This window comes from Tachyglossus aculeatus, unplaced genomic scaffold, assembly GCF_015852505.1.
Source record: "Tachyglossus aculeatus isolate mTacAcu1 unplaced genomic scaffold, mTacAcu1.pri scaffold_12_arrow_ctg1, whole genome shotgun sequence".
Lineage (NCBI taxonomy): Eukaryota > Metazoa > Chordata > Mammalia > Monotremata > Tachyglossidae > Tachyglossus > Tachyglossus aculeatus.
In genome coordinates this window covers 1,293,476-1,306,673 of record NW_024044858.1, presented here as the reverse complement: position 1 = coordinate 1,306,673, position 13,198 = coordinate 1,293,476, and the positions used below count along the sequence as shown (strand labels likewise).

Below are 13,198 nucleotides of genomic sequence, written 5' to 3'. Positions count from 1 at the left end.
GATGATGGTATTTGTTAAGCGCTTACTATGTGCCCAACACTTTTCTAAGTGCTGGGGTAGATACAGGGTCATCAGGTTGTCCCACGTGGGGCTCCCCAATAATAATAATAATAATAATAATGGTGATGGTATTTGTTAAGCGCTTCCTATGTGCCCAACACTGTTCTAAGCGCTGGGGTAGGTACAGGGTCATCAGGTTGTCCCACATGGGGCTCCCCAATAATAATAATAATAATGATGATGGTATTTGTTAAGCACTTACTATGTGCCCAACACTGTTCTAAGCGCTGGGTAGATACAGGGTCATCAGGTTGTCCCACGTGGAGCTCCCCAATAATAATAATAATGATGATGATGGTATTTGTTAAGCGCTTACTATGTGCCCAACACTGTTCTAAGCGCTGGGGTAGATACAGGGTCATCAGGTTGTCCCACGTGGGGCTCCCCAATAATAATAATAATAATGATGATGATGGTATTTGTTAAGCGCTTACTATGTGCCCAACACTGTTCTAAGCGCTGGGGTAGATACAGGGTCATCAGGTTGTCCCACGTGGGGCTCCCCAATAATAATAATAATAATGATGATGATGGTATTTGTTAAGCGCTTCCTATGTGCCCAACACTGTTCTAAGCGCTGGGGTAGGGTCATCAGGTTGTCCCACATGGGGCTCACAGTCTTAATCCCCATTTTGCAGGTGAGGTAACTGAGGCACAGAGAAGCAAAGTGACTTGCCCAAAGTCACACAGCTGGTAAGTGGTGGAGCCGGGATTAGAACCCACGACCTCTGATTCCCAAGCCCGGGCTCCTGCCGCTAGGCATGCTGCTTCCCGAAATGGAAAGGGGAATGGGCATTCCAGGTCGGACGGAGGCTGTGAGCAGTAAGTGCTTAATAAATATTATCGATTGAGTGATTCACCTCCTTTAGCCCGCATCTGACAACACTGGAAAGTGATGTAGACCTCGTGTCCCGGTGGAATGGGCCGACCAAACACCTGTGGATATTCAGTACTGATTTGCTGACCCTCAATGCAGTTCCTGGAAAAGTCAGTAAAACCTTGAAATCCCTGGGGTGAAAGCTCCTAGGTTATTTAATAAAATGAAGTATCATTAGATTCAGACTTCCGACCTGGGCCGGGGCTCCGGAGGGGCAGAAATTCCCGCGGCCAGCTGAGAGTCAAGAGCCCATCCCGGACCGGGGAATACCTCAGGGATGGGCTTGGACCAGGCTCGCTCCGTGTCTCTCTGTTTTCCGGAGATCGCGGCTTTGGTGGTGCCGTCGTGCTGACGCCAAGTGTCGTGCGGAAAATCCTCTCTTGGGAAAATCTAGAGGAGCAGCCGGGCTTCTGCAGCCCTGTCCCGAGAGGAGCAGTGGGGCTTAGCGGATAGAGCTAAGTGATCCCGGCTTCACCTCGGGATCACTTTTTTGGGCCTCACTTACCTCACCTGTAAAATGGGGGTGAAGAGCGTGAGCCCCACGTGGACACCACGTGCCCCAACCTGATTAACTTGTGTCTACCCCAGCGCTTAGAACAGAGCTCGACGCGGAGCAGGCGCTTAACAAATATCGTAATTATTAGCATTACCGGAAGCGGGGCCGGAACCCATTTCCCCCTTCGAGGGTCTCCGCGGCGGATAGAGGAAAGAGTCGCAGCGGTCGGCCCTGTGCCCAGCCCGCACCCTCCGCTCCTCCACCGCTAATCTCCTCACCGTGCCTCGCTCTCGCCTGTCCCACCATCGACCCCCGGCCCACGTCCTCCCCCGGGCCTGGAATGCCCTCCCTCTGCCCATCCGCCAAGCTAGCTCTCTGCCTCCCTTCAAGGCCCTGCTGAGAGCTCACCTCCTCCAGGAGGCCTTCCCAGACTGAGCCCCTTCCTTCCTCTCCCCCTCGTCCCCCTCTCCATCCCCCCCATCTTACCTCCTTCCCTTCCCCACAGCACCTGTATATATGTATATATGTTTGTACATATTTATTACTCTATTTATTTATTTATTTTATTTGTACATATCTAATCTATTTATTTTATTTTGTTAGTATGTTTGGTTTTGTTCTCTGTCTCCCCCTTTTAGACTGTGAGCCCATTGTTGGGTAGGGACTGTGTCTATATGTTGCCAATTTGTACTTCCCAAGCGCTTAGTACAGTGCTCTGCACACAGTAAGCGCTCAATAAATACGATTGATGATGATGATGCTAGAGCCCGTTGGTGGTTGGATCCTTCTTTGGGCCTAATTGATCAAAACGTAGTTGCTGGCATAGAACTTGAGCACCAGAATTAGCTGCCTAAATTCCCCTGCAGTCTGAAGGTCAGAAGGGTCACCGTAGGCCCTGGATTGAGGCGTAGTTGGTCTTATTACTCTATTATTTATTTAGTTTACTTGTACGTATCTATCCTATTTCTTTTATTTTGTTAGTATGTTTGGTTTTGTTCTCCGTCTCCCCCTTCTAGACCGTGAGCCCACCGTTGGGTAGGGACCGTCTCTATATGTTGCCAACTTGGACTTCCCAAGCGCTTAGTACAGTGCTCTGCACACAGTAAGCACTCAATAAGTACGACTGATTGATTGATTATTATTATTATTATTATTGTTACAATACATAGAACCAAGACTTCTAATCAGAATCGGTTGAAATGCCGTTTAACCTACACTGGCAAAGAAAACTAGAAGCCGCAGGAATCCTAAAATGAAGATGATGATGACGAATGAATGACAAATGCCATTATTATTATTATTACAATACAGGATCAAAACTTCTAATCAGAATCGGTTGAAATGCCGTTTAATGTATACTGGCAAAGAAAACTAGAAGCCACAGGAATCCTAAAATGACGATTATGATGACAACAGCATGACGTCCCCCTCGCCATCCCCCCATCTTACCTCCTTCCCTTCCCCACAGCACCTGTATATATGTATATATGTTTGTACAGATTTATTACTCTATTTATTTATTTATTTTACTTGTACATATCTATTCTATTTATTTTATTTTGTTAGTATGTTTGGTTTTGTTCTCTGTCTCCCCCTTCTAGACCGTGAGCCCACTGTTGGGTAGGGACTGTCTCTATATGTTGCCAACTTGTACTTTCCAAGCGCTTAGTACAGTGCTCTGCACACAGTAAGCGCTCAATAAATACAATTGATTGATTGATTGATTGATTGCCCTTTGCCTTCCCCTGGGAGAGCTGCCGGGTTGCCAGGAGATGATTATAAAATCACTTCGTCCATCATGCTGGACTGAAATCCTCTTAAGCTGAATCACTTTGAAACAGCTGCAGGGTAGAGGAATCCACTCACGGCGGTATATCAGAATTGGAAAAAATAAGACAGTCCTCAAGAAAATACTTGACTTATTTCGACTATCAAGAAAACAGCTTAGAAGCTATGGTCTTGTCTGTGGTCTCGATAGAAGACTATCAAGATTTGACTATCAAGAAAATAGCTGTCTTGGAGAAAACAGCTATTTTTCAAATTACAGACGAATATTTGTCTAATCTCAATTAGGTCGATTATTGGACAGCACTCTAAGTCCTGCTTGGGTTTAAAACCATTGTTACACTTGATGTTTTCAGACTGCTTAATCAAACGGAGCAATGAAAATAGAAAAAGTATCAGGATTTAGGATAAACAAAGTAGACCGTTCTCTTATCCTGCCTAAAATTCTATTTAGGGAGGAAACGTATAATCGGCTGTATTCGTTAACCATTGCCCGAATATGGATTTTCACTTTTATCTTTTTGTCCGGTTCTCTCACTAGCTTGTATTCCCTCGAGAGTTGGGATTTTGTCTTCAAAGACTTCAAGTCTTATTGAAGGCACATCTCCTCCAAGAAGCCTTCCGTGACTAAGCCCTCCTCTCTTCTTCTCCCATTCCCCTCCGTGCGGCTCTTCCTTGCTCCTTCATCCGTCCTCCCTCCCGTCCCCACGGCACAGATGTAGGTATCTGTCATTTCTTTATTTGTATTAATTTCTGTGTCCCCTTCTAGACCGTGAACTCACTGTGGGCAGAAATGTGTCTGTTTTTATAGCGATCAGTGCAGCGCTTTGCACACAGTAAGCGCTCAATAAATACAATTGAATTGAATTGGATTTCACCTCTAAGGTACTCATCTCTGCACACAGTAGACTCTCAATCAATCAATCAATCAATCAATTGTATTTATTGAGCGCTTACTGCGTGCAGAGCACTGGACTAAGCGCTTGGGAAGTACAAGTGGGCAACATATAGAGACGGTCCCTACCCAACAGTGGGCTCACAGTCTAAAAGGGGGAGACACAGAACAAAACCAAACATACTAACAAAATAAAATAAATAGAATGGATATGTACAAGTAAAATAAATAGAGTAATAAATATGTACAAACATATATGCATATATACAGGTGCAGTGGGGAATCAGCGCTGAGTTCCGGTGAACCTGGTGGAAATCCAACGTGTAACTATAGATTTTAATTGGCATCCCAGAGCTGAATGGGTCACCACATTTTGTTACCTAGGCAGCAAACGAACGTGCCAGAACAAAAGCAGGGACGTTTTGTACGAGACCAATTGTTTATTGACATCCTCCAGCTGTCAAACCTGAATCTTTTGGGCTGCAAATTGGAACCGGTTCCCTCCCTCATTGTGATCATCCGGGAAGGGCTGGGGAATTTTTAGTGGCTCGTTTCAACCCTTCTTCTCCGGGTTATGTAACCCTCCTTTTTTTATGGCAGGGGCCTCATCTTGGCTGCCCCCCGTGTGACCCGCTCCATTTCACCCGAAGGTTGGGGTTTTTAAAACTGGCCCCAGCACTCTAACTGGATTCTGCTTCAGGCTGACTGCGACCTCATCATCATCATCATCATCAATCGTATTTATTGAGCGCTTACACTGTACTAAGCACTTGGGAAGTACAAATTGGCAACATATAGAGACAGTCCCTACCCGACAGTGGGCTAACAGTCTAAAAGGGGGAGACGGGGAACAAAACCAAACATACTAACAAAATAAAATAAATAGAATAGATATGTACAAATAAAATAAATAAAATAAAAGAATAGAGTAAAAAATATGTACAAACATATATACAGACCTCGCAGTTTCTACCTGACAGCTAACTGAATAGGAAGGGAAATGGTCGGGGAGAGGCAACCGCAGAAAGGTAGTGCAATATGTTGCCAATTTGTACTTCCCAAGCGCTTAGTACAGTGCTCTGCACATAGCAAGCGCTCAATAAATGCGATTGATGATGATGATAGTGCAAGTGAGTTACCGGGAGGAGGAGGGGAAGGGGCGGGAGGGCCGAGAAGCCGCCTGGCCTGGTGGATAGAGCACGGGCCTGGGTTCTAATCTCGGCTCTGCCGCTTGTTTGTTGTGAGGCCTTAAGCCAGTTCCTTCCCTTCTCTGGGCTGTGCTCAGTTACCTCATCAGGAAAATGAGGATTAAGACCGTGAGCCCTATGTGGGGCGGGGACTGTGTCCGACCCACTCCCCTCATACCTACCCCAGTGCTTAGTACGCTGCTTAGCACGTAGTAAGCGCTTAACCAATACCACAGTTATCAGCTGGCCTCTGCTGGGCCTCCTGCGGCTTATCCAGGCTGCCGGTATCCCGGGGAAGCAGCAGGTCATCTGCTTACGCACGGTGTCTCAGAAATAAATTACTCCCTATCCCGTTATAACGCCTGTCAATCAGTCCCTTCTAGACTGTGAGCCCGTTGTTATCATTTATTTATAATGGCATTTGGTAAGCGCTTACTATGTGCAAAGCCCCGTTCTAAGCGCTGGGGAGGTTACAAGGTGATCAGGCTGTCCCGGGGGGGGCTCACAGTCTTCATCGCCATTTTACAGATGAGGGAACTGAGGGCCAGAGAAGTGAAGTGACTTGCCCAAAGTCACCCAGCTGACATGTGGTGGAGTCAATCAATCAATCAATCAATTGTAATTATCTTTTTAATGGCATTTATTAAGCGCTCAGTATGTGCAAAGCACTGTTCTAAGCGCCAGGAAGGTTACAAGGTGATCAGGTTGTCCCATGGGGGGCTCACAGTCTTAATCCCCATTTGACAGATGAGGTGACTGAGGCACAGAGAAGTTAAGCGACTTGCCCAAAGTCACACAGCTGGCAATTGGCGGAGCTGGGATTTGAACCCGTGACCTCTGACTCCAAAGCCCGGGCTCTTTTCCACTGAGCCACGCTGCTTACTGTGGGCAGAGCACTTGGGAAGTACAGGTTGGCAACGTATAGAGACGGTCCCTACCCAACAGTGGGCTCGCAGCCAAGAAGGGGGAAACAGAGAACAAAACAAGACATATTAACAAAATGAAATAAATAGGATATGTACAAGTAAAATAAATAAGTAAATAGAGTAATAAATACTTACAAATATATGCATATATACAGGTGCTGTGGGGAAGGGGAGGTGGTAAGGCGGGCTCTGACTCCAAAGCCCGGGCTCTTTCCACTGAGCCACGCTGCTGCTGTTGGGTAGGGATTGTCTCTACCTGTCAGCTTGTACTTTCCAAGCGCTTAGTACAGAGCACACAGTAGGCGCTCGATAAATACGATTGAATGAATGAATCAATGATATCTGAGTGCTTACTTGGTGGAGAGGCCGGGAGAGTACGGTATGACAGAAGAGGCAGACATCAAAGCGCACAGATGGCGCAGAAGGGAGGGCAAGCTGGGGAAAAGGGGGCTTAACTGGGGAAGGATTCTTGGAGGAGACCTTAATAGCAAATTTTAAGCTTCTTGAGGGCAAGGAACAGATCCCCCTTTTTCGCTCTGAAGGTGGAGAGAGTGGTGGTCTGGCGTATTGGGAGGGAGCGGGCAGCCCAGGCCATTGGGAGGACGTGGGAAAATGGTAGCTGGCGCTAGAGGAGGGCGGCGCGTGGGTTGGGCTGTCGTAGGAAATTAGGGAGATGGTTTAGGATGGGGTGAGCTGATTGAGTGCTTTAAATCCAGCGGTAAGGCGTTTCTGTTGGAGAAATACAACTGCGTGGGCCTTCTGGCCACGAGAAGCAGCGTGGCTTTAGTGGCGAGAGCAGGGGCTCGGGAATCGGAAATAGTGGGTTCTAATCCCGGCTCCGCCACTTGTCAGCTGTGACTTCAGGCAAGTCCCATATTTACACGTCGTGCATTGATTTTTTTTTTTTGGTTTTGTTCCGGGGACCTCCCGCGTGCTAATCTGCTAAGGCCTCATGGTCAGAATGCGAAGAAGGCGGTAAAATGTGAAAAATACCGTTTTGAGCCCAGTCCTGTTGGGGCATTGGAAGCGGGGTGGGGACGGGGGAGGGTGTATGAGGAAGTGTTAGAGAAGCGTCTCTGTAAGGGCAAGGGCTGCTCTTCTGTTTTGGATGAGTTGAGATGTCTGTTACGGTCAATTTAAAGCTTCTTGAGGGCAAGGAACAGATCCCCCTTTTTTGGTACTTTCTCCCAAGGGCTTAGTGCAGAGATCGGCACCCGGGAACTCAATTAAGGGACCGTCTCTATATGTTACAAACTTGTACTTCCCAAGCGCTTAGTACAGTGCTCTGCACACAGTAAACGCTCAATAAATACGATTGATGATGATGATTAATCGACTGATAGCAGACCGAGAAACCTGTCTGCGAGACTGGAGCAGCTTTGGGCTGTCCCGGTGGCTCACCGAGGCCTGTTTTTCTCAGCGTGCTGCGTCTCTCGTGTGTTTCGTTTCTTCCAGTGAGATTAGCCGGCTGGACCTGGGTCTTAGCGTGGAGGTGTGGAACAAGGGGCTAATCTGGGACACCATGGTGGGGACAGTGTGGATTGCCCTGAAGACCATCCGGCAGTCTGATGAGGTCAGTGGATGCTTTTGTTCCTCTTTCGCAGAGCGATACGGGGCTCCTTCGTGGCTCTCCCCTGTCTGGGAGGGGCGGATCGGTTGGAACCTCTCTGGACGCGCTCGCACCCAAAAAACAGATTAAACTTCAGCCTTGTGTCCTCCCAAGTCCCATTCGTTTAGTTGGGAGCCTATAACTACCTGGGACCTGGATGTGAGAAGCCGATCCCCTTCAATCAATCATCATCAATCGTATTTATTGAGCGCTTACTATGTGCAGAGCACTGTGCTAAGCGCTTGGGAAGTACAAATTGGCAACATATAGAGACAGTCCCTACCCAACAGTGCGCTCACAGTCTAAAAGAATCAATCAATCAATCAATCAATCGTATTTATTGAGCGCTTACTGTGTGCAGAGCACTGTACTTTCATTCAGTCGTATTTACTGAGCACCCACGACGTGCAGAGTTTGGAGTCAGAGGTCATGGGTTCAAGCCCCGGCTCCGCCAGTCGTCAGCAGTGGGACTTTGGGCAAGTCACTTCGCTTCTCTGTGCCTCAGTTCCCTCATCTGTCAAATGGGGATGAAGACTGTGAGCCCCCCGTGGGACAACCTGATCACCTTGTATCTACCCCAGCCCTTAGAACGGTGCTTGGCGCATAGTCAGCGCTTAACAAATACCCTAAAAAAAAAAGCACCTTGCCTCCAAAACTCCACGTGAACTTTCTGCCAGCACCTTCAGTTTAAAATGAGTTCTTCATCTTTCCTCCCAAGTCTATCTTCCCATTCCAGTTTACAGAATCATCATCGTGTTGCCAACTTGTACTTCCCAAGCGCTTAGTACGGTGCTCTGCACACAGTAAGCGCTCAATAAATACGATTGAATGAATGAATGAATCATTCTCCCTGCTTCTGCAGCTGCAACCTTAACATTATCCTTGACTCCTCTTTCAACTCTCACACTTAATCTGTTGCTAAGTCCCATTTTTTTTCCTCCAAAACTTTTCCGAGATTTCCCCTTCTTCACCATTCACTTATGTACCCTTTTGTTCCCGGAGCTGGTCATATCCCGGCTTCCTCACTGTTTTCCCTGGCTGAAGCGGACTAGGCTTGGATAGAAAATTTTTCTCTCTTATTTTGCCCAGGTTCTCACTGCTTAGCAACCTTCAGTAGTTAACCAATGCATTCTGCATCAGGCAGAAACTCCTGACCATTGACTATATATCTATATCTATCTGTATAGATATATACCTATATATATATATCTATATGTACACCTATATATACCTATATCTATATAGATATATAGCTCTACATAGATATATAAATTCCTTATTTACTTAGTCATGTCTGCCACCCCCTCTAGACTGTAAGCTCGCTGTGTGCAGGGAATGGGTCTGTTTATTGTTGTATTGTACTCTCCCAAGCGCTGATTACAGTGCTCTTCACACAGTAAGCGCTCAGTAAATACGATGGAATGAATAAATGTAATAATAATAATAATAGTGATGGCATTTGTTAAGCACGCCGAAAGTCGCGGGTTCTAATCGCGGCTCCGCCGCTTGTCAGCTGGGTGACTTTGGGCACGTCACTTAACTTCTCTGTGCCTGTTACCTCATCTATAAAATGGGGATCAAGACTTTGAGCCCCATGTGGGACAACCTGATTACCTTGTATCTACCCCAGTGCTTAGAGCAGTGCCTGGCACATGGTAAGCGCTTAACAAATCCCATTATTATTATCCAGCTCGGCGAAGTCACTTAACTTCCCTGTGCCTCAGTTACCGCATCTGTAAAGTGGGGATTAAATCCCACTCATTTTGACTTGGGCCGCGAGCCCCAGCGGGGCAGGGACCGTGTCCAACCTGATGATCTTAAGCACTGAATATGTGCACATAGTAAGTGCTTAACAAGTATCGTAATTATTATTATATGTAACATAGATTTATCCTTTCTAGGAAGGCCCTGGAGAGTGGTCAACGCTGGAGGCACAGGCCTTAATGAGAAACGATGAGGTGTACGGGACCAAGAATCCGACTCCGCATAAAATTCTACTAGATACAAGATTCGAGTTGCCTTTTGGTGAGTATTTTCGACCAGATTTTCGTGGATGTGACCGACTCTTTAATAGGCAGTTATTCCCCTCCTCCTCCTGCGTCCTGATGTCGTCTTGATTTTGTTCAGGATCCAATCTTTCCTTCCGAAGCGATCTCAGAGGGGAAAATGCCATTAAGGTTGTTGGCTCTACCTTACAGATCCCCCATTGAGGGCGTTTCTGGGGAAAGGTGGGCAACCGTCTCTGGGATCCTGGCGGTTTTTATTGCCAGGCTGGGATGGGGACGGATCTTTGTCCGGGGAAGGGGATCCGTAGGGTAAATAAAGCCCACCGTCAGCCTCCATCGCTCCCGTCCTGTCCCCCCGCCAGCCCTTCCGGGAAGTCCGCCCGCTCCCACCCGAAAGCGTTCCCAGTGACAGAGGCCCGAGGCTAGCCACGTAACTCTAAAATCAGGCCCGACTTTCCGACCGTCTCCACGACTTTGGGAAGCTTAAGATGAACGCTCGGGAATGATTGGACTCTCATTTCTTCATTTTCTTTTTTTTTTGCCTTTCAACACTAACCATTCCAGTGGTTGTTTCTCCTAGGCCACCTTGGAGGCTGGCCAGCATTGTTGTTCCACTTTAAATCGGGGCAGATCGAAGGCAGAGACCTCAGGTATCCTCTGGACTGTAAGCTTGCTGTGGGCAGGGAACATGTCCACCAACTCTTTGTAGTCCTCTCCCGAGTGCTTAGTCCAGTGCTCTGCACACAGTAAGCGCTCAATAAATACCATTTATTGATTACCCAGCCTTAGCCACGAGGGGTACCTCAATGGAAGGAAAACTCACAAAAGACCTCAGAAAGAGCTCCCTGCTGGATCTGTTCCATTGTGGTTGGAGGGTTTAGAGCAGTTACTCGCCTAGCTCTGTGATCGTCTAGCAAATCACTGATGGCTATTATGTTCTAAAATACTTTAAGGGATGTCGAATTATAGAATGTACCGAGTCCCCGATTCATTCATTGTTTCAGTCGTATTTATTGAGCGCTTACTGTGTGCTCCGTTAATGTGTAATCCATTGGAGGTTGTCAAGAGACTGTTAGACTAGCTTTTGCTTTAGAGGGACAGTCTTGTCTTGAACATTTAGGCAGAGAGTATAGTCACGCCGTCGCAATAGAAAACTTACTAAAAAGTTGTATTTATTCCCGTCCTAAGTCAAGTTGAGGTGCTTCGAGCATAACGCATTTTCAGACAGAGACTCGAACGCGGGGGTCTGTCTGATTTAAAAAAAACGGTTACTCTTCAGTGTCTCCAGTTTCCCTCTACCACGGTCTCTGTGGTTCGGAAGACGCCGACACTGGTTTCCGTTCATCAGGATAGATTTGAAGTTGGACGGAGAATTCCTTCAGGTGACGACGCTGCCGAATAGCTGGGGTTGGCCATTACGGTAGAACGTGGTTTCCGGAGTCCCGAGGGGCTAGACCGGATCGTTTCCCGGGCCTTGTGACAGTAAGCACCTTCAAGTGGCTCTGTGGATCTACTTCAGAGCCCACAGAGTAACGAGTTGGTTTTCTCTGTTTCTCATGTGCACCGGGAGCCTCAGTTGGTGATAGTGAACCTCAGTCCGGATTAAATATGGAAATTTTGCCCTAATGATGAAGTATCTGTGTTTGGTCGGAGAATGCCTAGAGTTTATTTTTGCAGTGGTCTTAACTTCCCAGTGCCCCCTCCTGCCTCATCGCTCACCCCAGATGAGCTTGCTCTCTGCTTCACTGATAAAATGGAAATCATTCTGCGTGAAATTTTCAGTCTCCCCCTCGCCTCCACAACTCTTTCCTTCCCCCTACATCCACCCTCTCCTCCCGCCCAGCCCTTTCTCAAGGAGATCTCACACCTGCTTTCGAAATCTGTTCCCTTCACACCTGGTCTTTAGCCGCTTCCTCTCCGACACTCCTTCCCCCTGACTTTCCCACCACTCTCGACGTTACCACCGTTCTCCCCGTCGCCCAAGTCAGCAGCCTTGCCGTCACCCTTGACTCATCTCTTTCCTTAAACCTACATGTTCAGTCCGTCTCCAAATCTTGTTGGTCCTGTCTTCCCAAGAACTGTAGAACCCGCTCCTTTCTCTCCCCTCAAACTATTATGCTCTTCCAATCACTCACAAACCCCGTCTTGTCGACTGCATCGATCCCCTCGCGGACTTCCCTGTCTCCCTCTCTCCATTCCCGTCCATACTTCAGTCTGCTGCCCATATCGTTTTCTAAAAGAAAAATTGGTGCCGGTCTTTCCACCAAAAAACCTCGAATGGTAGCACACCGATCAGTCGTATTTATTGAGCACTTATCGGGCGCAGAACAGTGTACGGAGTGCTTGGAATAATAATGATGGCATTTACTAAGCGCTTACTATGTGCAAAGCACTGTTTTAAGCGGAAGAGTACATTTTGACAGAGTTGCTAGGCACGTTCCCTGCCCACACATAGCGAGCTCACAGAGTCCCTCTCTGCCTCAAGGAGAAATTCATTCACGCAGTCATATTTGTTGAGCGCTTACGGTGTGCAAAGGACAGTACTACCATTAGCTTTTAGACACGCTCTTCCCTCCTCTGTATCCTCACTCTTCTCCCGCTACAATCCATCCCAATCATTCTGCCCCTCTCTCACGTTCACCTCCTCTGCTTGAAATGCCCTCCCACTTCATATCTGGTAGACCCCCACTCTCCCCAACTTCAGAGCTCTCCTAAAATCCCTCCTGCATCTTCTCCAAGTATGTAGTTGTGTATTTGAGGAAGACTCTACTGATGGTGAATCCCCCTGGGGTTGTGGGTGACTGTAAACCGGCACGCCTTAATAGCTGGGGCCCGGTCCTGGGAGTCAGAGGGACGTGGGTTCCCATCCTGGCTCCGCCACCTGTCTGCTGTGTGACCTTGGACAAGTCACTTTACTTCCCCGGGCCTCCGTTCCCTCACCTGTAAAACGGGACTAAGACTGTGACCCCCACATGGGACAGTGACCGTGTCCAACCCCATTTGCTTGTATCTACCTTAGAACAGTGCCTGGCACATACGAAGTGCTTAACACAAACCAGAATTATTGTTGTTATTTTACTGATGAGGTAACTGAGGCCCAGAGCAGTGAAGTGACTTGCCCAGGGTCACACAGCAGACAAGTGTTAGAGCCGGGATTAGAACCCATGACCCTTCCGACTCCCAGGCTGGTCCTCTGTCCTCTACGCCGTGCTACTTCTCATGATCGACCAGATGAACAGCGCTTAGAACAGTGCTTTGCACATAATAAGTGCTTAACAAATGCCATTATTATTATTATTATTATTAAGTTTCCCTGGCACAATTTATGTCATCTTAATGGTTTTTATTGACCCAGAA

The 13,198-nt window shown here is 47.5% G+C and overlaps 1 protein-coding gene across 1 annotated transcript in view; it reads left to right on the top strand.

Moving 5' to 3' along the window:
- UNC13B (unc-13 homolog B) overlaps window positions 1-13,198 on the top strand; it is a 210,215-nt gene that overhangs the window by 46,031 nt on the left and 150,986 nt on the right. The window contains exons 4-5 of the mRNA XM_038742473.1: window positions 7,682-7,799; window positions 9,737-9,860. Of these exons, the coding sequence (XP_038598401.1) occupies window positions 7,682-7,799; window positions 9,737-9,860 (242 nt within the window). The remainder of the gene's footprint in view (window positions 1-7,681; window positions 7,800-9,736; window positions 9,861-13,198) is intronic.